This window comes from Pagrus pagrus (genome assembly GCF_965226575.1).
Source record: "Pagrus pagrus genome assembly, chromosome: 5".
NCBI lineage: Eukaryota > Metazoa > Chordata > Actinopteri > Spariformes > Sparidae > Pagrus > Pagrus pagrus.
In genome coordinates this window covers 35129620-35152649 of record NC_140189.1, presented here as the reverse complement: position 1 = coordinate 35152649, position 23030 = coordinate 35129620, and the positions used below count along the sequence as shown (strand labels likewise).

General features: G+C 38.5%; 1 protein-coding gene across 2 annotated transcripts in view; it reads right to left on the bottom strand.

Moving 5' to 3' along the window:
- Positions 1-23030, bottom strand: part of tapt1a (transmembrane anterior posterior transformation 1a) — a 28776-nt gene that overhangs the window by 1443 nt on the left and 4303 nt on the right. The window contains exons 3-14 of one of the 2 annotated variants that reach the window (XM_084353669.1): positions 22222-22340; positions 20491-20523; positions 17106-17268; positions 15704-15839; positions 15237-15334; positions 14889-14958; positions 13254-13334; positions 10218-10327; positions 10040-10099; positions 9850-9918; positions 9586-9662; positions 7556-7725 (exon numbers count right to left, since the gene is read on the bottom strand). In XM_084353669.1, coding sequence (XP_084209795.1) covers positions 7556-7725; positions 9586-9662; positions 9850-9918; positions 10040-10099; positions 10218-10327; positions 13254-13334; positions 14889-14958; positions 15237-15334; positions 15704-15839; positions 17106-17268; positions 20491-20523; positions 22222-22340 — 1186 coding nt within the window. The remainder of the gene's footprint in view (positions 1-7555; positions 7726-9585; positions 9663-9849; positions 9919-10039; positions 10100-10217; positions 10328-13253; positions 13335-14888; positions 14959-15236; positions 15335-15703; positions 15840-17105; positions 17269-20490; positions 20524-22221; positions 22341-23030) is intronic. The other variant, XM_084353670.1, reaches the window with a different exon arrangement.

Sequence of the window (23030 nt, the reverse complement as noted above, 5' to 3'; positions counted from 1 at the left end):
AACGAAAGGTTAGGGCTTCATTAAGCTGCCTAAATAGCCATCGAGCGCACCCTGCAGCAGCGGCAGCCTCAAATTATATTCAACAGTGTGACACCCCGTCCTGACATACAGCGACGCGACAGCGAGCGAGGAAAAGTGATTAGAGTGTGTACTTTTCAATCAGCCTGTCCTGACGTGCCGTGAGCGATATCGCTCCGTCCAGCGACGTCGCTCAACCCTGAAAAAATCGCTCACTCTGTCTCTATCTGGACGACATTTCGCGGCGGTGTCCCGCCCCTAACACTTCTAAAACTTCTAACTTCCTAAACTTCTTCTCTTTTCAGAGTTGTGTCTGCGCCACAGTGCAACACAACTAACTTATTCAACCACCTGAAAAAACACCACAAACCCAAATATGATGAATGCATGAAGGCCGAAGCTAACGCTGGTCCACTAAATCCATCTGTGTCCAGCGCCAACCCAGACAACCTAGGCACTTTATGATTGCACTCTGCAATGGCATATTAATTTTTTGCCCTTTGTCTTGGGTACATTTTATTTTATTATTTATGATTTATTAATATTTTAAGTTTCAATTTGAAGCCTTGTTCACATACGGTTTGTTTAAAAAAGAGAGTGCAATAAAAAGATATGTTTTACCTAACATAATGAATAATCGTGATTAATAATCGTGATTTCAATATTGATAAAAATAATCGTGATTATCATTTTGGCCATAATCATGCAGCCCTACTATGGATGAATTAATTTTGGGTTTCTCAGCATATTTACTTGTCAGTGTGGCTAATGGACTGTAATCACAATGTTCACACAGGATGTCAGCAGAGCAGCGAGCTTCAATCCTCTGTCTGTCTACACAGAGTACATTCAGAGCCCAACACACAATCACTGTTGTTGCAAGCATAAAACAGAAGAAAATAGACTTGAAGTGAAAAGATGTGCTTTAGGACACATTTATGCATGTAAAGCAGCAGGAAATATAAGCTGTGACGCAGCTGTCTACAGCTAAAATGACTGAAATAGAAGCAGATCTGTTCCATCAGACGCACAAGTCAGATGACTGAAAAACGCAGCTGAAACGCCTCCTGTGAAGACGAGCCCTAACGTTTAACAGACGTTTATAACAGTAAAATAACATTAGTTTGTCATAACATGGCATGATACCAATCACGTGAGCTTAACATAAAGACCGGGAGCAGATGGCAAACAACCAGCCTGGTGCAAGCCAATGACTTTAACAACACAATGATAATAGGACACATTTGTCAGCTGTCTTTAAGCAGTTTATGAGTTTGATTCCAGACTGACTGATCATCTAAATCACAGAAGTGTCAAGAAAACAAAAGAGAAGTGAGAGGCTGATAAAAGAAAAGATGTCCTTTAGATAATTCTGAGGAAGAAGAGGCAGTATGGGAGAGGGGGACGTGTCTGAGCCTTGAACAGAAGAAGCGAAGGTGTTCTGGCTTGAATGACGGGGAGTGATTCAACCTGCCGGGTCCACAAGTGAGCCAACGCACACCCACCTGACTGCTCAGTTTCAAAGCAGCACGGAGGGAGAATAATGAAAACAAAGCTGACACGGACCACGAAGAAGCACAGTTGGTTCTTATCACAACACTGCAAAGCCTTTTAACTGTGAGCACACAGTGTATTACAAAATCAACCAAACAGAATAATTCATCATATTAGAGAGAATTGAGCAGCATTGGATATTAACGAGGCCGTCCACAGAGACAAGCGGCCAGCCTCGGGCTATCAGGCTACAACAAACTTCCAATTCTTACTGTAGACAGAACTGAACCAACACTTTACTGAACAGAACTACTGCAACCCACTGAGCTTATAGAGAGTGTGTTAAAGTAAGGTGCCATCAAGAACTTCAAGTATTATAGAAGCCATGAAAACAGACACTGTCGGCCAACTAAATATTAGAAGATGTCAGGTTGTTAAATAACTTCGGTTCTGTCTGAATAATTCAGTGAATCGAGGAGGAATTTCTAATCAGGCTCGTCTGTTGATAGTCAATAAATAAACAAGAGCAGACATCTCTCACTTTCCACATTATAACTTTCTTTGCTTCAGTTTAACTTTGATCTATTTGCTAACGCCAGATGAGATGGTTACGTTGTCTGATCATAGAGTCGTATACTACTGTGATCAACATCAATGCATCAACACGACGTAGAAGTCGTCTAACTGGCACAAAGCAAGCAGAAAAGTCTAAAGTGCAAAGCCCTAACTGCACAGGACCACTGCTACCTGACAAGTTTTATTGATTCACAGTCATCTGTGATCTTAATCCTGTGTAAACCTGCCATGTCTGGAATTTAAGTAAAAGTAAATACAAGTAAAATTTTTTACCACGAATCAACTATCACAAGTTAGAATCAGCATCAATGTAACTTTCGTTTGTTTTTGGCTTAAACATCTGTGTTTTTGTTGAACAAGTATGAAATTTGAAAAGCACTGCCGTGCTAAGCCGTGAGGTCATTTGTCATATTCAAGTAGGCTACAGCCAAAAAGCCTCTGCTAACATTTATTGATCTAAAGTGTATTTCTGCTTGTAACACATGCAGAAAGTAGGCGAAACAACTCTAAACTGTGTTTTTTTATGTGGCTGCTGAAGAGCCGATGCTTGGCTTCTGAAACCTCCGTGTTACAGAGATTTTCACATATATATGTTGAGCATGTAGCTGCTGGAGAGCCACTCATATCCCTCAGGAGTTAGTGGACATCTAAGCAGAGCTAAGAGATGTAGATTGAAGAAATATGACACCATACAATGCTAATATATACTACTCTTTACAGTTGCCCTGTAAACAGGCAACTGTTCACTAACAATTTCACCATACAATTTTATGTGCCAATGTTGCGTTTGAAGCTCGTTTCGCAACCAAAAGTGGCCAAAAGAAATGAATTAATGCAGCTTTGTATACAGCGGTGAATTTGTCAGCAGAAGTTCTTTTTATTCTTTTTATTTTAACTATGCTTTAGTCACAATGTAGTCACATTTCTTGTAATTACACCCCTTTCTGTCTGGGTTTTATTGACGTGTGTAAATAACGGAGTTGTAGAGTCCTTCAGGGTGCGCATTAAAAAAAGATTTGGAAGAAATGTTATCTGAGTCACATACTGTATAAACGCAGAGTTCTTCTCTGGGAGATATGTGAGCTTTGATAAAAGTTAAACACCATATGGGACTTGAAGTGGCTGATGTGAAACCGCTCATTACCCATTTCTGCCCTCTGGACAAAAACATGCAGTATAGGCAGATGGCATATCTAGTTTTATGTGAATGCATAACATTGTAAAGACAAGGAGATGCAGATGAACATAATTGTGCGGTGAATCTACTGGAGCAGCAGGTGAAGCTGGAGGCACAGACCAAACTAGTTTAATGTTAGAGAATCGAGCACTATATGTGAGGTGATTGGTTCAAATCCCAGCAGCTGTATGTGTAGGAAGCAGAAGGAGACTCGCATTAATTTCCCACCACCTCAGAATCGTTATTATTATGCTCTATATGTTGGAGTGTGGCGCCTTAAGCCTTGTAGCTGCTGCTTTCAGGGAAACCAGATTCGTTTGAATCCTGGGCGGTAGTCGGAGCTTTGATGTTTGATATGACACGATGCACCATCGGGATCTTTGTCATTTTAAAGCTCCTGACTGAGCGCAGCAGGAGAGTCTGTGGCGCAGGGGGGAAAAGATCTGCAGGGATTTGGCTGCGGATGACAGGGAGATACTGCCACCTCCAAATCTGTGTGTCTGATTGTAAGTGTGTGAGTCTCAGATACAGGGCCTGTTCAACAGAGTGTCAAGATGTTTACAGGAATGTTAAAGAGGAAAATTCACATGTAAATATCTGAATATTGGACTGAGGGTTTGTTTTGTTGTTTATTCTTTTTAGATGTCTGTCATATAGACCGAATCACAGCGATGATGCATTAACAACAATCTTCACTTCTGGTGAAAACTGGTGATTTATTAGCATTGTGGAGATACATGAAATCAGCAAACTTGCTTATTTCTGTTGTAATTTTCTGTAACATGTAAAGATATATAGTTAAACATGATGGTCCGACCTATCTGACGTTTCTGCTGTGTTTATTTTTTGCACCATGTTGCTTTGCTAGTGTCTTTGATATTTACACAACAGCAACATCTCAAACTAACTGCTAGTTTGGGATAAACTCACGCCGTCATTTTCTCTAGTCTGTGTCCAAACAGGTAAATTAGGCCTCCAACATAACGTTAGTGAAGGAGATATGAAAGCGTCAAACACATATTTGTGATTCGGTCTATAGGAGAAGTTCCAAGACACCACTGCTTCTACAGTCTTTTAGGGCTACAACTAACAAACTAAGAGCTTACATTGTTGATGTAACTGCATATTAACTTCTTGATGATTCTTTTGGTCTTTAAAATGTCAAATTGATGTTAAAGTTTGACCAACAGTACAAAACACAAATCTGTTGAGTTCACTATACGTACAGCAAAGAAAAGCAGCTAAACCGTCACATTTAAGAACCAGATAACTTTATTACATTTGTGACCTGATTATCACAATCAATGAAGGGATCAATCAAAGTTAAGTACAGTGTACAGAACAATTGATAAACACCTGCTCGTATACTATATCATGTGATGCTGGTAATATTTTGGAGTCCATACAAGTTAAACTCACTGGCCTGATGGCAGTGCTACAATCAAAGGTCAAACTTCAAGATGTCAAATGTCACACCTGCAACATCACCATAACTTAATATCACATTACTCAACAAATCAAACCAAGCAAAAATAGAGATATTTTGCTCGTTTGAGCCCCTCAAATGAGAAGATCTGCTGCTTTTCTCTGAATGTAAATTCATATATTTGTGTTTTGGACTGACGTTTGGACCAAATAAGCAATGAGAATCAGATTTTTTTTTTAAAAATGTTTTGACATTTTGTCGGTAAAAACAATTCATAATTCTGTGCATTAATCATGGTGAACATAATTTTGCAATATTTTAAGGCTATATCATGATACACAATATGAATCTTAATATTTTGAAATCTTCTCCAAGGCACTTCATAAATGGTAGGACTGGGCGACAAAATAAAATATCACAATACCTCAATATTGCAACAATAATGTAAGATTTTTGATCAATAATCATAAGTTATGTCGATATAATGACGAAGAAAGGAAGGAAAGAAAAGACACCATGTCACGATACAATGACATCCAATATCTTTTATAAATTCTCATACTGTGTCCAACAAAATCATTTTGAAAACTTGTTTGTTCCGACCTGTAAATGTTTTGGACTCAAACTCAACATCTGAAAAGTTATATTCTTTATTGAGATTCATGTAGAAAGAACTAAAAAGGTCACAGGTTTGATTTCTGCATCACCTCACAGTGGATGTGTCCATTAGCTGCCTGACACTGAGCTCCTACCTGCCGACTAATCTGTCTGGATACAAGTGTCAGCTAAATGCCTAAAATGTAAATGAAAGTGTCAGCGACACATAAAAATGTAATTACAAACTTGACTCTTTGAGGTGGGGTGAGTTTGGTTATCTTAGGTTTGCTTTAGAAGCTTTGCTGCGTTCGGGGGACCAACACTGACAAACATTAACTAGCAGCATCCAAATATGTTAATGAATATTTTCCACCCTAGTGTGAGATATAAACAAAAGTGCTTTGTTTCCTTTGTACAGTTACTGGATCTTTGTGAGATATCACTGTTTGATTAGAGACAGTGTATAAAAGTGCAGAGAGCAGGAGGCAGAGAGCAACATGCACATAATTCATAGACGAGATTAAATCCCAGGACGTCTCATTTACTAGATATCTGTTCCTGAGAAGCACCAGGATCCTCTCTCAGGTCTCACTCTTTTCATATCAAAACAGGATGGAGCTTCCCAAAAGTTACGGCTGTAGAATATTTGAAGCTGATGTTCTGTGATGAAAAGCGTTTGTGTAATTCAAAATAAATACATAAATATATTCTCGGCCGTTGCTGGCATCGTAGCTGCAAACAGGGAAATCAATTTTTAACACGTCTTTGCCGCATTTTCAGAATTTAGATCCAAAATGTAATTTGTGTTCACAATGCACGATGACCTCGACTGAGCTTCCTGAATTGTTCATGCTGAAGACATGAGTGCCGGTTGCATTTCAATGTCTGATGTGCCAGCATTTATTTTAGGATTATTGGTTAAAATGTATTCATTCAAAACAGACAGCTGGCGGTCTTGTGTTAACAGCCAAGGGACTTATTTTAATGGGTCATTATTTTGTTTATCATCCTATAAAAAGCAATTACACACAAAGCTCCAAGTTTATCATCAGAATATTGACTAGAACAAGAAGGGCCCATTGAAAAATCCAAACGTATTTATATACAGGCCTGAATATTAACTTAAGTATTCAAGGGCTACTCTGGTTTTCCTTGGTTTTAGGAACTCTGGTAGTTTCACACGGTGTAATTAGTGAGAAAGACGGACTGTTATCAAGCTGAGATGTTTGAATAATTGTGTAAAATGATTGGGATCACTCTCTGTAACTATATCAACCTGTGTGCCTCTTTTCCAACAGACCTCACATTCTCCAATTTTGTTTTCATCCTAACGACGAATGAATTTTACATATAGTGACATACTATGCATTGGGGTTCGCAAAGACAAGTTGTGAAAACAATGTCGACATATCATCACCTTTAAGATGATATGGTGAACTTGTTAGCAAATGGTTGCCTATTTACACATCCAGCAGTTACGTGGCAACATTATAGGTCATTTAGATGTGTTTGTGGCCACCTGATGAATTTAAGCTCTGTTTTTAGGACTTTGCCTGCTGCAGTTGAAATCCCTGCTATGAGAGTGTTGAGAGTAGGGCTGGGCAATATATTGATTTTATATTGTTATCCTGGTATATATGTTGTCTTTTCCAGGTTTTAAAGGCGTCATTACAGTAAAATTATGTCATTTTCTGAACTAACCAGAATGTTCTACTTCTTCTAATACTTGCCTTTACCGACTTTGTCATTATAGCCACATTACTGATGACTGTTGATCAGAAATCTCTTAGTGTTAATATTTTGTGAAAGTACCAGTAGTCATCCTTACAATATTGTCCCAACATTGATATCGAGGTATTTATTTGCTGCATTGTTGTTCTAAAAATATTGATATAACAGTTTTACTATTATTTCACTTGACGGTACTGCATGGGTGTATGTGGCTACTCCTTAAGACTCAATTCTATTATTTTTCTTTGTGAGTTTTTATTTCGGCATCAAAGCCAGCCATGGTGTACTGCGACCAAAACATAAAAACACATAAATGAAATACTATTGGAAATTTGTTTGCTTTAATCCGTTACTTTCATTTGTAATTTCTAAATATCTGTTAGCAGCTCTAATACAACTGCATATAAGAGGTGCTTTTTATGGGATGTATTATACATTTTGTTGCCGATTCTACAACATGTTTATGTGCAGTACATGCACAGCATTTCCACATTTACAAGACTTATAAGTTATGAAAAAAGTGGTTTGTAGTTTACCTGAAGGTGTTGGACATCTCTCCTGGTCAGCTTTGCTGGGGGTTTTCCCAGAGGAGGATGGAGTGGTGGAGGGCCTCTCAAACAGTTTGTCCTCCATGTTGGCTCTCTTGACGTAAACACACGACTTCCCCAGCAGCACGATGCTGTTCAACACTTTCAGAGAAACCAGCCTGAGGAGGGAGAAGGCTGCTGTTTAGAGAGATGCATTTCTTAGTAACATGGAATCAAAAACTCTTTCCCTTGCTTCAAGAACTAGTTTGTTTCAATAATCTTCTATTAAAGTCACTTTGTTAGATGAATAAAAAAAGACAATTAAAACACAAAAAAGCATTCCAAACTCTGATGTAGGGCCACACATACTTTAATTTGTGAAATCAATAATCACAGAATATTGAAATGTTGTTATTGCAGCCAGTGTATTAAAATAATTATTTAAGTAATTTAAGCTTTTTCACCAGCTTGGTTGACGGATCAGCACAGAGATTGAGAATTTGGTATATTTTGAAGGAAATATAAAAAAATAATAATGAGGATTATCACATTAGTCATAACTGAACAGCCCGTGAGTTATCACGGTGCTGTCTTGAGCTGGGCCGCAGCTTTAATAAATCTCCTCTAACATCTGGTTTCGATCGCCGTCGTTCACATCCCACCACTGACACCAGGATGTTGATGCGTACCATCCCTCTCGGTTTCGGGGCTTTGCTACGAGGCCCGGCCTGTGACACTGTGATGAGAGAGAGACAGACACATTTGGGTCTGTGGACCACCACACGCTGTGACAGGGCGTTTCGGACTGAGAGTCAGCATGGCTGAATCTTTGCCAAAGCAAAGCGGTCTGTTCAAGCCAGAGCTATTTTTAAATCAGGGGGTGGGGAAGGCCAGAGATGGCACTAGAGATGACAACATTGTATTCTTCACCCTGAGGGAAACTCTTCAATGGTACGAGCCCAATGGGATCTGGCAAATGAGAATGAGCGATGCAATCAGCAGCTCAGCACAGGGAGAACGTGAGGGCACAGTGTTAATGCTTATGTAACTGTGTGTGTCTCTGAATCTCAGTGTGTGTTTATGACAGTGCCTGCATGTGTTAGTGTGCATTCAGACTCTGCAAGCATGCCTGTTTACAACACGAGAGTCTCTGTGCATATTAGACACACTATCATCAAACACAAATCATAAACATTTAAATATTCACTGATATATGACTAAACGAATGCAGTGTTGAGATTCAGAAATATGGAAATATAGACTTTGACCTCAATTTCAATGGTTTAAGCCTGCACTTCAATGAGGAGAGGGGCGGAATAACAACATATCTTATCACCAGACTAATGTGCATGAACAACTTACACAACCAAAATCAGTTTCAGCCTTTAAATCTCCTTTTCAGCTGCATTTTTACAGTCAGATTAAAATATATGCAGCATATGTAAAATGAAAATGCCATGATTAACAGAACAAGTACAGTGATATGAGGCTCAAAGGCTCCAGAAATGTTGGATGCTGGGCACGGCACCCTACAACAAAATCATGCAACATTCAAACTATATACGAGACTAGATATCGTCTTAGATTTTGGATATTGTTATATCATGATATGTCGTAAGTGTTGTCTTTTCCTGGTTTTAAAGGAAAAGTAAAGTGTAAAGTGATGTAATGTTCTGAACTTACTAGACTGTTCTACTTGTTCTTCTACTTGCATTTACCAACTTGTCATTATATCGACATTACTGATGATTATTTATAAAAAATCTCCGTCTGTTAATATTTTCCGAAAAATGCCAAAAGTCATGTCTACAATGTTGCTGCAATATCATTATCAAGGTATTTAGTCAAAAATATTGTGATATTCAATTTTGTCGCCTAGTCCTAGCATTTATGAGATGCTCTGAGTAGATTTCAAAATATTGAGATACATATTGTGTAACACGATAAAGCCTAAAAGTATCAGGATATTATTTTAAAGCTTTCACCCAGACCTAAACATAACGATATTTAATTTAACAGTATAACTTTTAAAGACTTACCCGAGATAAAAGAGGAACACACACGTGTAGGAAAGAGCTCCCTGCACCTTCACAGAACTCATTACCACTCGAATAAGCTGTTAAAACAACAAAAAGCAGATTAAATGGATATTTTGCTTTACAAAATCTGATTAATTTAAACAACAGTGAGAACCAACATCATGTACAAGTTTGTAGGATGTTCTGGCTAACGTTAATGTGCTAATGACTCACTCTCTTCTGGTATTTAGTGCCTGAATAGCAACAGAGTGCAGCCTCTCTTACCAGAACAGCCAAAGGCAAAGGGATGAAGCCCATCCTCCGGGCCACTGAGTCACTGTAGTCTGTACAAGCCTACACAATGACAGACAAGCACAGATCAAAGCCTTGGACAAAACTACATTGATTAGCTGCGTGGGCTCAGTGCCATTTCTGGAAGTATGATGACAGTGATATGAAAGAAAGAGTTGCTTACGTTCTTCTGTCGACTGCTGACGAGATCGAAGGCCAAACTGGCTCTGTATTCACTGTACACCTGGGAAAGAGATGAGAATAATGATGGAGTACGGGAGCCAAGTGGTCTGTGTGTGACAAGCTGTTATCTGGTGAATCAGACTACTTTAAGACTCCTAAATATCAGGTTTGGTCCTTACATCAGCAGTGATGTCGTTGAATTTGGTGATGAAAGCATGTTTAATGATGTCAACAGCAACCTCAGACAGGACGACCATGAAGACATCAGGGAACAACACCCACAGGTGGTCTGAGGGGAAAATGGCACAAGAAACGTTGTGATGTAGATCATTTTCAACTTAAGTCATGCTTGAAACATTTTCTTTGGGAGAGTGCACATGCTCATAAAGTCTTCTCTGGATATTGTCTACAACCAGTTTACTTTTGTTGGCTCCTGTTATGAAAGCTCCACCAGAGCATCAGCTGCAGATAAAATTAGTTTAGTATGTTGGCTGTACCAATTGTGATGTTGTGTTCACTGCTGAGAGTTTCTGATACAGGACTCAATGTGCTGACACCTTCGCACATCTAGCAGACAAAGCAACATCAGTATACACTGGAGTTTTGTTTCTGTCCACCTGACAAATTTAACTCCAAATATCACTTTTCTTTTATTCTTTTTTCTTTTTTAGTCCAACTAACCACTATGGAAACTCACTCACTGGCTGTGAGACTGAACCAAAATAGTAGAGTTGTGGTCTGAAATTAAAACAAAGAGCTGAAAGACACTAAATGCGCCATATAGCTGAGGGTAACTGAGAAGCAGAGAAGGAAGAAGCACTCTGATCTTTTACTTAAATAACAGTAGCAATTCCTCAGTGGAAAAATACCCTCTTTAAGTAAAAGTTGTGCACATTTTTTACTTAAATAAAAGTACAAAAATTTTAGCATCAAAAAGGCTTGAAGTACACATTATGCAGTAGCATATTTACAGATATTGTACATTATAGTATTGGATTATAATTACTACTGCGTTCTAAGGCTGGGCGATAAAACGATCTCGATCTTTTTCATGATAAAATTCTCCACGATAACGATGATAAATTTATGACATTATTTATTATTATTTATAAAATCATTATTTTCCGTAGTTATTTTTGAGTCCGTTTTCCTTTACCTAGAAAACACAACACCAACAGCCAATCACACAGCAGAGAAACCAGGGTTTCCCGCAGCGCTTTCCTGTTAAGGCGGCCGCCTTAACAGGAAAGCGCTGCCGCCTAAACTAACGTCTTCAAAAAAAAAATCCAAAAAAAAAAAAGTATATACTAGCGATATTCGCCGTGTTACTCTGTCATGTTTTCTCCCTTTCATTCCAAACCGTGTCCAACACTAGTCTCCCTTCTCTGCAGAACGTATTAAAATAATAATAATAAAAATAAAATAAACTTTTTAAAATGGGCTTATGCGTCCGAATGCCTCTGAATCGCGCGATGCGTCCGAACAGCGACAGTTGACGTTTGCATGTGATTTTCTCTCGCAATGTACACAGCCAAATGGAGCGTAAAACAGAACCAAAAATTGCAGGCTTCTTCATGCGACGAGGCCGGCCTACTTCACCGAGTGTGACGAAACTGACAAAGACGAAGAACTTGTACCGAAGAAAGGTCATACCACTCCGGTTATTTGGAAATAGTTTGGCTACCTGAAGTCTGACAAAGCACAGACCAGCATTAGATGCTAAATGTGTCGGCGAGCAGTCCTCAGCAGAACTGGAAACACCACCAACCTCCTAAACACATGATGCCTAAAAGCACGGTTAGAAATCAGCCGTTCGCAGAGTGAAGGGTGAAGTTAGAGCAGCTCAGAGATGTCACCACATCAGGTCTGACAGAACAGGAGGCGTTAAAGCTGAACTGAACAAGAATACAGCAGCATAACCAGCCTCAACTTTACCTTTTGATTTTATTTTCTTTAATCAATGTTCAGTTCAGTAAACTACCTCTAAAATGTTTGAGACACGTTTGAAACAGGCAATTTGTTGAACTCATTTTATTTATCCAGTGTTTAACATGAAGCCATTTGGTTGGTTGGTTCTGTTGGATGTTTGTCACCTATTTATTCTGACAATAAATAATTGTATTTTATAAACCATAATTAACCTTCTGGTTTGTTTTGGGTTCTGTCCTAAGGAAAATACTCATAAAACTGTCAATTCAACATTATTATTGTTAAATATACTGTATATCGTGATAGTTATCGACATTGGTCAATATAAAAAAACATATCGTGATAACAGTTTTGGCCATATCGCCCAGCCCTACTGCATTCATGTTTTTATCACTTTAATATTGAAGCTAATAAAGGTGGTTTAACAATCATATACAGTTTACCTGCTAGGTTTGTTTATGAAATTGTACTTACCCTGAGTACAATACTTGAGTAAATGTACTTAGTAACTTTCCATCATTGCTGAAGAGTCGGACTCAACTCTCAGCTTTAAGTTATAGAATTACTCACACAATTCAATGCATCAGGTCATAAATGTTCATGTATTTCTTTTCAAACACAAAGCCTACACAGTGATATATGACCCAGAGGCTTATGATATGAGTAAAACCAATCTGACTCTCATTACATCCATTTTAACTATCAAAAAGTGTTTATCTCAGGTTAGCTTAGCCGTTGATTTGCTGAGAACAGGTGTTTTAGTTCTGTCGAATGTAAACAAAGATGTGCAGGCGTCACTAGTGCAGGATGGCGGTTAAATTAATTACTGGGGAATCACCGGGGTGGTTTGTATACCGCTTTAGCAACAGAAGGCTGTAGCTCTGCTAGTATTAGCACATCAGTGTTATGATTTCTGCTGACAGGCCACGTCTGTCATCTAGTGTGTGTGTGTGGCTTTGAGACTGGCAGAAGGAGCTGACTGTTTTCAGAGGGCTGTCACACAGAAACTCCCAGCTCTCATCCCTCACTCCGCTCTGAGGTCTGTTGCAGAGACAGATCCCAAAGGTGTTGCAGTGGGTCAACCAAAAGCACAACAGCAGGGAAGGAGCTGCTCAGCAGATTTTTCTGAATATTTTACCATGACATGCACTGACCGTTTGTGGAGGTTTTCAAAAATTCAGAAGCACTACAGTGAACAGACCTGGGGCAGAATGCTGTCTGTTTGAATTTACTACAAAATATAAAAATAAACTACTAAACTGCAGTTTGAGGTCACACATCGTTACCTGGGTTCCATGCAAACTGCTCCATATTCCTGAGACATACGATGAGGAGGAGAACGTAGCTGGTGAATCGTTCCTTGATATCTACAGATTTAAATAAAGAAATGTGTGATTACAATCTCAACTTGGATCAGAAGCATCAACATTTTAGACACAACTGCAGTGAAGTTGCTTTCACCCATGATTAGTATCCTGGTACTGTAGCTGTGGTGTTAAAGGGTGAAATCTGTCAGTTTTTTGCTCTGAGAAAAGTCTGGAATAAATCACTGTTCTTACATTTTAGCAGCATATCACAGTTACTGTGGACTGTGAAATCACAGTATTTCACTCGGACAAAACATCCATCTATATCATTTGAAAACACAGCTGTAGATGTTCAGCACACTATAATTTCTACTGATAATGATTGTTAGACCCTGCTCAGCTCCGTAAACAAAGAATCTTCTAAGATGTGAGTGAACAGTCGGAGGGAAACGGCAGCTGATTAAATCTTATTGTTCTCTGCTGTCATTAGCATACTGTAAGAGTGACTGAGACAAAAACATGCTGCCTCTGGGAATCAAAAGGGAAACGCACAATCATTTGATATCTCTGTGTTCAGTCTGTCAAAGCCAAATTTGATACATTTGTAAAAGGGTTGCATGTAAAGAAGAAAAGAGATAAACCCTTTTAATTAGGTCTCTCCTAGTTTTGAATTAATAATACAGTTTGATGCTTTTAACAACATTTAACAAAACATTTCACTAAAAAAAAAGTTAAATAAATGTCAGTCGTACATCTATCAGTTTATGTGTCATCCACATGATTGACTCTGAAGTAGCTGAGGTCAGTAAAAATTCAGAATATAAAGTCAGCAAAAAATGTGCTGCCTAGTGAACTTTGACCCTTGAAGTCATTACTACTGGATGCTTGAAATACTGACCAACGCTGAAGCTGATCATCATACTGAGATCCTCCCAGTAAATTTATCAGCTCAGCTGTGTGAAATTTAAATACCATCAGTCTGACTTCACTGCTAATACAACCAAGCGGAGCTGCAATTAAACAATATTTTAAATACTGATTAATCTGCTGATTATTTTATTTGTAATCATTTAGAAATTAAAAAATCCAAATATAATAGAAAATCAGCCGATCATTGCTATAAAGAAGCTGAAACCAACAAATGTCTGAACTTTTTGTTTGAAAACTGCAAAAATTGATTATCAAAACAATTGACAAATCATTATTTTATTCTTTGGCTAATTGATTAACTGACTACTCACCGAAGTTATAGAACGAAGGGACACAGTTTAAATATTAAGAATTAAAATATTCAAACAGGTGAGTTATATAGATTTCTGTTTTTATCATCACACAACCGTTGAGAGATGTTCTGAAGATTGGAGCTACAAAGAATAAATGTCTGAAGGACAAAATCTTTTCCCATTTTGTACATTCAAGAGTAGCAATAAAGCAGTAAAGGTTGATGGAGCACTTGATTATCACAGAACATGGAGACACTGAATATTTTTACGTTTTGTCAGTGTAACTTCTGTGCAGACTGGCAACATCACAGAAGAACCCAATCCAATTAAAGCACACCAGTATGTTTTAGGTTCTTTTGTTTTTTTTCTGTCGTGAAGTGAAATCTCTTACCACTGTTGGACATTTGGAATAAGTTGTTCTTTCCAAATTTCTTGAACACACTTCCTTTGATCTCCACAAACTGTGAAGAAGAAAGAGAAGAACAAAGAAAGCAAATGAGCCAGAAAATACAACACAAAGCATCTCGTTGCAGCTGCAACACAAACGTTTCATCATCAATGCGCCAAGTTGAATTTTAATGGGGTGCATCTGCATACAAATTATTTAAGTTAAACGTAGTTTGTGAGCATATGTGCCTAGATTTTGTTTGTGGAACAATGCAGCTGCTTAAACAATCAAGCAGGCAGATTGTTGTGAACTACATTATCTTTCTGTGTGTGTGTGTGTGTGTCCACTGACGTTGTTGGACATCATGATGGTGAGCAGGGACTTGTTGTGTGAGTTGAAGGCGACATTGAGGGTGGAGGCTTGGACCATGATGAGGATGGCATGAAGGACTGACAAACAGCCACTCAGGAAAACAAATCTCTTTTCATTAAAACAACAAGTTCGAAGCCTGAAAACAGCCGAGCTGTGACCATCAACAGTAATGAGATCTTATAACGTATCTTTGAGTGAGAGCCTCTGCCCTTTCATTCTGGTGACTGTCAGCCAAGTCATGCAGCACTTAATGGCTTCATTCATTATTTTTAGCATTACACAGCTCATAAAGAAATAGTTATGGACATTTCATCAGACTGTAACTGCATTTTGTCTGTCAAACGTTACACTAGGAAGTTAGAAAGTAAAGAGAATTCAAATCAGTTTAGTTCACTTACTAAGACTTAAGACACTCATAATCCTGCCACGGATTTAAAGAAGGATACAGACATAAAAGACGGCCATGATGAAGTGAGGAATGACTCCTAAACTGTCTCTTTTCCGTTCTTTGGGTTCAGTGGCCGTCCAGTAGAGAGCGTCCAGGATGTCTTGACCAAAGGAGGAGAAGAGGCGGTCGGCCACCTGACAGAGGAAAAACACATAAGACCATTACTTAATACATTAATAAAGGTATGAATGCCAACCAGAACTTTAGTTAATTTCCTCTATTATCTTACCTACATGAATTCATCTTGTTATTTATTGTATTTTTCATGTTTGGTTTTTGTTTCCAGAATCCAATGAAATTATGCCAACTTGTATAGTTCTCTGTTAGGATTAGATCCTACCCTTTCATTTACAATTTATGCAATTATCTCTGGGCTTCAACAAAGCTAAATCACTCATGAAAAATGTTATTTTCTCTTCTTTATGTTTTGCATTTATTTCTTCAATTATTTCTTACTTATCTAGTATGACTGTTTTTTATTGATGATCCCCTTTGCTGCTGTAATAATTCAAGTTTCCCTGGTGTGGACTAATAAAGGGTTATCTTATCTTGTTCCAGCTACATTAAATGTACAGTTTGACATCTTTTGCACCTTTTACCACATCAAGAAATTCCTAGAAACTCTGGGTAACGGTTTTAAATACCCTTTTTCCCCATATTTGATGGCCTTAACATTGACACACTACTACAGGTGATCAATCTGTAACAAAACTAGAGCTGCAACGATTAATCGATTTGCTATCAACTCTTGAATGAATTGACCACTATATTCATATCTATTAATTGGTTTTGAGTAACTTTTTAAGGAAAAAAGCAGTCAAAATTCTCTGATTTCAGTTTCTTAAATGTAAATATTTTATGGTTCCTTTACTCCTCTATGACAATAAACTGAATATATTTGGGTTGTAGACAAAACAAGACATTTCAGGATGCCATCTTGGGCTTTGGGAAACACTGATCAACATTTTTCAGACCTTTTTCTGACATTTTATAGACCAAACAACAAATCGATTAATCAAGAAATGTACAGGTCATAATTTCAACCAATGCAACATGTCGTGTGAAAAAAAAATCACGATCCACTAAACCTGTCAGGCTCACTGTCAGCAAGTCATCACCTTATTTTCTTTGACCAATACAATCAGAAACAAGTTTTTTTAAATCTTATTTTTGTGTTTGGTCTATCTAGATTATGAGTGCTTAATACTTGAAAACAAATGTAGTAGTGATCAGATTTAAACATCTACACCTTCTCTGCAGACACAGAAATACACTGAATGACAACTGTAAAAAAATAACAAAAAAACACTCAAGGTTTGAATCCTGCATGTTTAAGAATACATGCAAGTTATTTTACCACCAAATGTCAGATGTGACTGAGTGTATAAAATGTGAGGTACCTCCAACATGTTGTAGATGAGGTAGAGTTTGATGACAGACTGTCCTCTGATCAGGTGGTACATCATGGAGTAATCGACGTAATGCATCATGGAGAAGCAAAGCACCAGGATCAGACCCTTCAGCATGTCACACACCTGCGCTGGCTGCAGCAGCCGAGACCCGCTGACCACACACACACACACACACACACACACACACACACACAGATCAAATATTAGTATCTCATGAATATAAAAACACAATGAATCAACTTTTCAGAACATTTTAACACAGATTTTCATGCTGAGATTTATATGCCTCACATGCACACACAACAGCCTGTCATTGTATATCTTGAGTGAACAATTAAATGTGTTTGTAATCAGATATAACACACATGTAGGCTGACAAACACAAACATTTTACCACGATCATGACTGCATGAACAAGTGTTTACAGCATTAAAACCCACATTTTTCCACACTTGACACTGTCATTGATATTGTGTAGTGGGAGCCAAGCCCTGATATATTACATCACCAGATAACAAACATGACTTCTGCTCTAAAATGTCTCTGCTACTCATAAAATGTGAGGAAACAGTAAGACCACACAAACAGTGGAAAACAGTTATTCTTTATCCCACATAAAGGAAATGGAAACAGGTAGAAATAACACAAAAACACAACATTAAATATTAAAGTTACTATCTCCTTTGTACTAAAAGTCATCTCCATAATAAGATTTATCTCTTTTTAATATGTCTGTTTCTGTGTTTCTTCAAGATTAAATCTCTGTGGTTCTTATCTACCAAACAGATTACAGCACACAAACAAAAAAATCATATGTGTTTGAGGATCTATCTTTATGGAAATATTTGCAATTGGTGCAGCATTTTGGACTGAAAATTTTAAAATGGTGTTTGCTACTAAGCTGCTTACACATACTGCAAGAACAGCAACACATGTCTTTTAATGGGTAATAATGTGTTTCAAACATGTGCAGCTTTCATAATTAATTGCAACGGTTGGCAGCAGCAGCTTGGGAGCATGTTAAGAGGAGGGCTGACAAATCCATAGGGCCAGTTTACTGTGACAGGGATAACTGGGAAGAGCCAGAGAGAGAGAGAGAGCTTAACTCTAAGAAGTCCTGCATATTTCACATGTCAGCTGTGTGACTGGCTATATCTACAACCACCACCAACACCAGCAAGAGAAAAATGTTTTATCCACTCACCACGACTGACCATAAAACCCAACTTCAAGATTCACGAGCATCATGGTTTTTAAACATGATACATTCAATTTAGGCAATGTGTTTGCTGCTGGTTGTTTATTTTACCACATTGGCACAAAGTTGTAACCAGATAAATCTGCTAAGCTCATGTTTTATTTGTGATTATTTGATACTTCTTCAGATAGATTTCTACTACACCGGGCCCATGTCTACTCCAACCACAACTGTTTATATAACAGGGGGCTGGTTTGATACGATGACTGACAGAGGAGCGTCACTGGTCCAGATTTGAAAATGCATGTTACAAGTTTTGTTGCTCTGATTGGTTGTATTTCTATTGAGTTGCGTGCAGTCTGAAGGTTCAACCAGGCTCACGAAACTCAGATCAGATGGTCAAACTAAGTAGTGCTGAACAAATATGAATCAACATACAGTTTATTTTACTGTTTAGCTGTGATTGGAGTACGTTTACTCGGCCAACAAACCAAGATCCTTCATACTTGCACGTGTCAGGGCACAGTGTGTCCAGAGGCATTTTGGTCCATGCCAGTTCCTTGGAAATTGATGTGAATTGAGAGTGATGATACTAATACACGCGTGAATTAGTCCGGCGATGCCAGGCTAAAAGACTACAAGTCAAAGTTGAACCCTCTCGTACCTCTAAAACACTATGAACCACACAGACTAATACTAAACCAACTCACTACTGCACAAGACATGGCAGGACAACAATGAACTACTCTAACAGCCAGTATTACCTTAATTAACTTAAGTGGATGTTGATCAATCTTGCATCACATCACCAGGGCTACTTCTCAGCACTCACACTTTTAAAACATGAGAGAGGAAAAAGAAATTCAGATGGAAGACGTAGGGGGCTGGAAGGTGTGGAGATCTTAACTATTTTAGGAGCCGAGTCTGAGAGAGGGAAAAAAAATGCCAGATTTTGGGAAGATGTGTAAATAAGCTCAATCGAGTGTCTCACTGTCTTCTGAATCTGTGAATGATGAATTTAGCATATTGGTATTTTTTTGTCCAACAGATAAAATACTGCTGTCACAACCAAAGAGGAGTCGGGGTTTAGCTTGAATACACTGAGTGTACAATTTATCAAGGATATCCAGGAATTACAATGATGAGGTGAACTCACATAAAAGCCATTCATTCGTATTGTTTTCTCTCATTTCTATGCGTATGACAAATGATAAGACTCAGATAAAACTGCAAAAATGGGCTCTTATCCAGGATCACAAGGCGTCTCTATAACTGTGAAGATGTGGTTTGTTTTGTGAGGCCACAGCTCCACCCAGTGTTCACCAATGGACTCATTCATGTAAATTAAGCACTTCTATGAAAAACGTGTTGGTAAACAGTAGATTTGGTATTCAGGTGGATAAGGTGCTGAGGCATCTTATCCCCAACATGTGCGACACACACACACACACACACACACACACACACCCACACCCACACACACGCAGCTTTCAGGAGGCAAAGCTGCTGCAGCTGGCTGGTAGTGTAGCCTGTACAAAGCAGCCCTCACTCTTTCTATTATACAAGCATTATCTACTTATTACAACACACATGAATATATGTATGTTTGGGCGCAGTCAGCTATGTGCTGCATTCCAAGTAGCCATGACTATGTGCTATTCATACTGTATTAGCCTGACAGAAGGCATTAAGACTCCAGAAAAAGAGCAGAAAGGTTGATTTCTGTTGCAAAACCTTGTTAGAGAAGCCAAACTGTGACCAAAAAGAAGCTGTTTTGCAGTTGTATAGCAGCTGGGGGTTTCTGTACAGGGAGGGGAAACAGCTTCCTCCACAACAACTGTCAAAAGACGCCTTTAAACAAGACAAATGAGCCCCCATCTGTTCCAGAGGAGCTGTACAGTAGGCAGCCCTCCAGTTTAAGCATGTGCAGCTGTATCACTGACAAGCAACATGATTGTGATGAGAATGAGCATGCACTCTCAGCAAACCTTCCCTGGGTGAAAAAACAAAACTTAGGAGGAACCAACATGTCGGCTCAGGCTGGGAGGATGGAACATGACGTGAGCTGCGTATTAACAGACACATGGAGATGAAGAAGAACTGGTGAATGGACGTGGAGGCCGTCAGGACAGTGATAACATTAATGAAGCCTTCACAGGCTTCAGGGAGCGTTACCTGCTTCTTCTGCAGTACGGGCATGTGTGTGCCCTGCAGGGGGGAGGAAGGCAAGGGGAGAATCAGAGAGAGGGTGAGGCAGGCAGGAGGACAGGCAGTGTCCATCAGGGGGGGTTGGGTAGATATGCCTTGAAGCTGTATGATTACTGCACTGCTCTTCAGTTTCAATAGTACATACTATACAAATCTATATGGCAGAAGACAACTCTTCAAAACACACAGTGTATCACAACATGTGACCTAATTGCCAGTTGGCTAAAAACTATAGAGGATTGTTTTTCTCCTTTTTCTGACCTTTTGTGCAAACGTCAAACTAATCAAAACCTGGAAATACTATCAAATTAACTTCCAGACCTATATAGTAAAATCTACAGCCGTTTTATGTAGATAAAATGAAAGCATAATCCGTCTAAGAGACAGACCATTAATTACACACAATAAGTGATGGACAGACCTTTACCAGAATGTCTTTAAGGCCTATTTTCATCACATGCTATGTTCAAAACTGTAGCTGTTGCAAACAAAAGTAATGGACTGGTGAAATATTACTGCAGTGGAGTAGCTGTATTATGTATATTAAATATACACCATTTTAGCATATATTATTACAACTGCACAAAATATGAACATTTTCTGTATAAAGTTGTAAACAATGGTTACACACCAACATGTCGTAAGAGAGAAACAATACAAAGATTTCTCACAAGGCCTTTTAAGCTTAGCCAGTGTCTTCTCATTAAAAAAAGACCCAAGAGGGAAATACCAGATGCCTTACTTCAAGACAAATCCTGCTCATACATTAGGGGTGTCATGATTTCAATTCTAAATCAAAAATTGCTTGAAATGAGCATTTATATTATCGCACGGCAAACAGTTTGGGTTTTGCAGTTAAAAGAAACTCAAGCTGTCCTACCCTTCTGTCATCTAGTGATGCTTATCTTTGTCTTTTCAAATTCACTAGTGAAATATTACATTTTTTAATAAGTTATTTAAATTTGAACATTCTAGAGGCAAAACAATATATTGGTTTGTCAAAAACACTGGTACGTCTGTATCAACATTTATATGCTGCCTGATCTGCAACAATATCAAAACTTTAATATGAGAACTGTAAAATATCCCACCTCTGTCATACTGTATATCTTTGTCACAAGTGTTTGATAACCACAATTAAGGGATCATTACAAAAATGTGTTTAAATCAATACTCTCTTTTATATCAGTATCGGCCCCAAAAATCAAGTACCGTCAGGCTGTTGATCATAGGACCCTAAAAGATATGGCAGTGCTATCACACTTGATGCCATGTTTCTTTTTAAAGAAAAGTAAAAGACGGTGGTCAAAGCATGGAGCAAATTATCTGTTTATATTACACTCAATGGCCTTACAATGGCATAGCCCTGTAGGCGGAAAAAATGTTTTAATAAAAAATGTAATCGAATTGTGACCCTGCAATTGAAATCAGAATCAAATCGTAGAATGTGTTGGATTATTTTGGATAAAATAAAGATAAATATTCATGAAGAAAAATTAATATTAGTTTAACTGTAATAGTGCAGCCAGATGTGTGTTCATACCTGAGGCTTGTGTGCTGCTGTGTGATGAATTCACTGTATTTTACATTTTATGCAGGGTTATATTGAGTCTGTGCATTTCTTTTGGTATGCCAGTATAAATATAAAGTGTTGTTTTGTGTGTTTATAGGTTGGAGAATGTGTGTTTAGGCTCTGACCTGAAACCACAGCATGGCAGGGTGAGGAGGCGGAGCACAGCCAGCAGCACCCTGAGGGGCAGCAGGGTGAAGACGTACAGGAAGGCGTCCACACACAGGAAGAAGCCAAAGATCATCAGCTGGAAAGCAAAAAGTCACACAGTTACACATCCAAGTCAAACAACGACTGACAGCAAGGGAACAACATGCTGTGAACAAAAGCTCCAAGATAAACAACGATCAACAGTAGGAATGTAAATACTGTCAAGTCCGTAGATACATTTGGTCATCGTCATCGTGAAAGATAAATATTGTCCGTATAACTAACAATTAAGTAAGATCATATAAAACGCTGCAGTGATGCACAACAGTTTCCTCACATCCCCCCCAAAAATTCTGGCTGATAAAGTGACTTCACTTATTTTCTGTCTCCTGTCCATCGGAGGAAAGGCTAATAAACACATGTGTGACTACAAACACTACACCTAAACTCAGTGATGCAGCAGACACATACCTTCTCAGTTTCCCATACAGAAGTCATTTTCTTGTCATTTTAAAATAAATGCTGTATGTATTTAATGTAAGCCAGCTGATGTCTTCTTGCTGCTACAACATAAAGACAGAGGTGTGTTTGGGCTGAAGCTTGTGGGAGGGCTTGTCTCTCATTGGTTGGTTCTGTGTGACTTTACTTGGGGTCTTGTCAGCTGGGGGTGAAGTTGGTTAGTCAGCTTAACTTCGTGAACTCACTGGAGGTGTTTTTATGTTTACACACATTCCTCTGTTGCCCCCAAGGAAAAGTCAGTAGGAGCTACATTAGTTTGGGCTCGGCT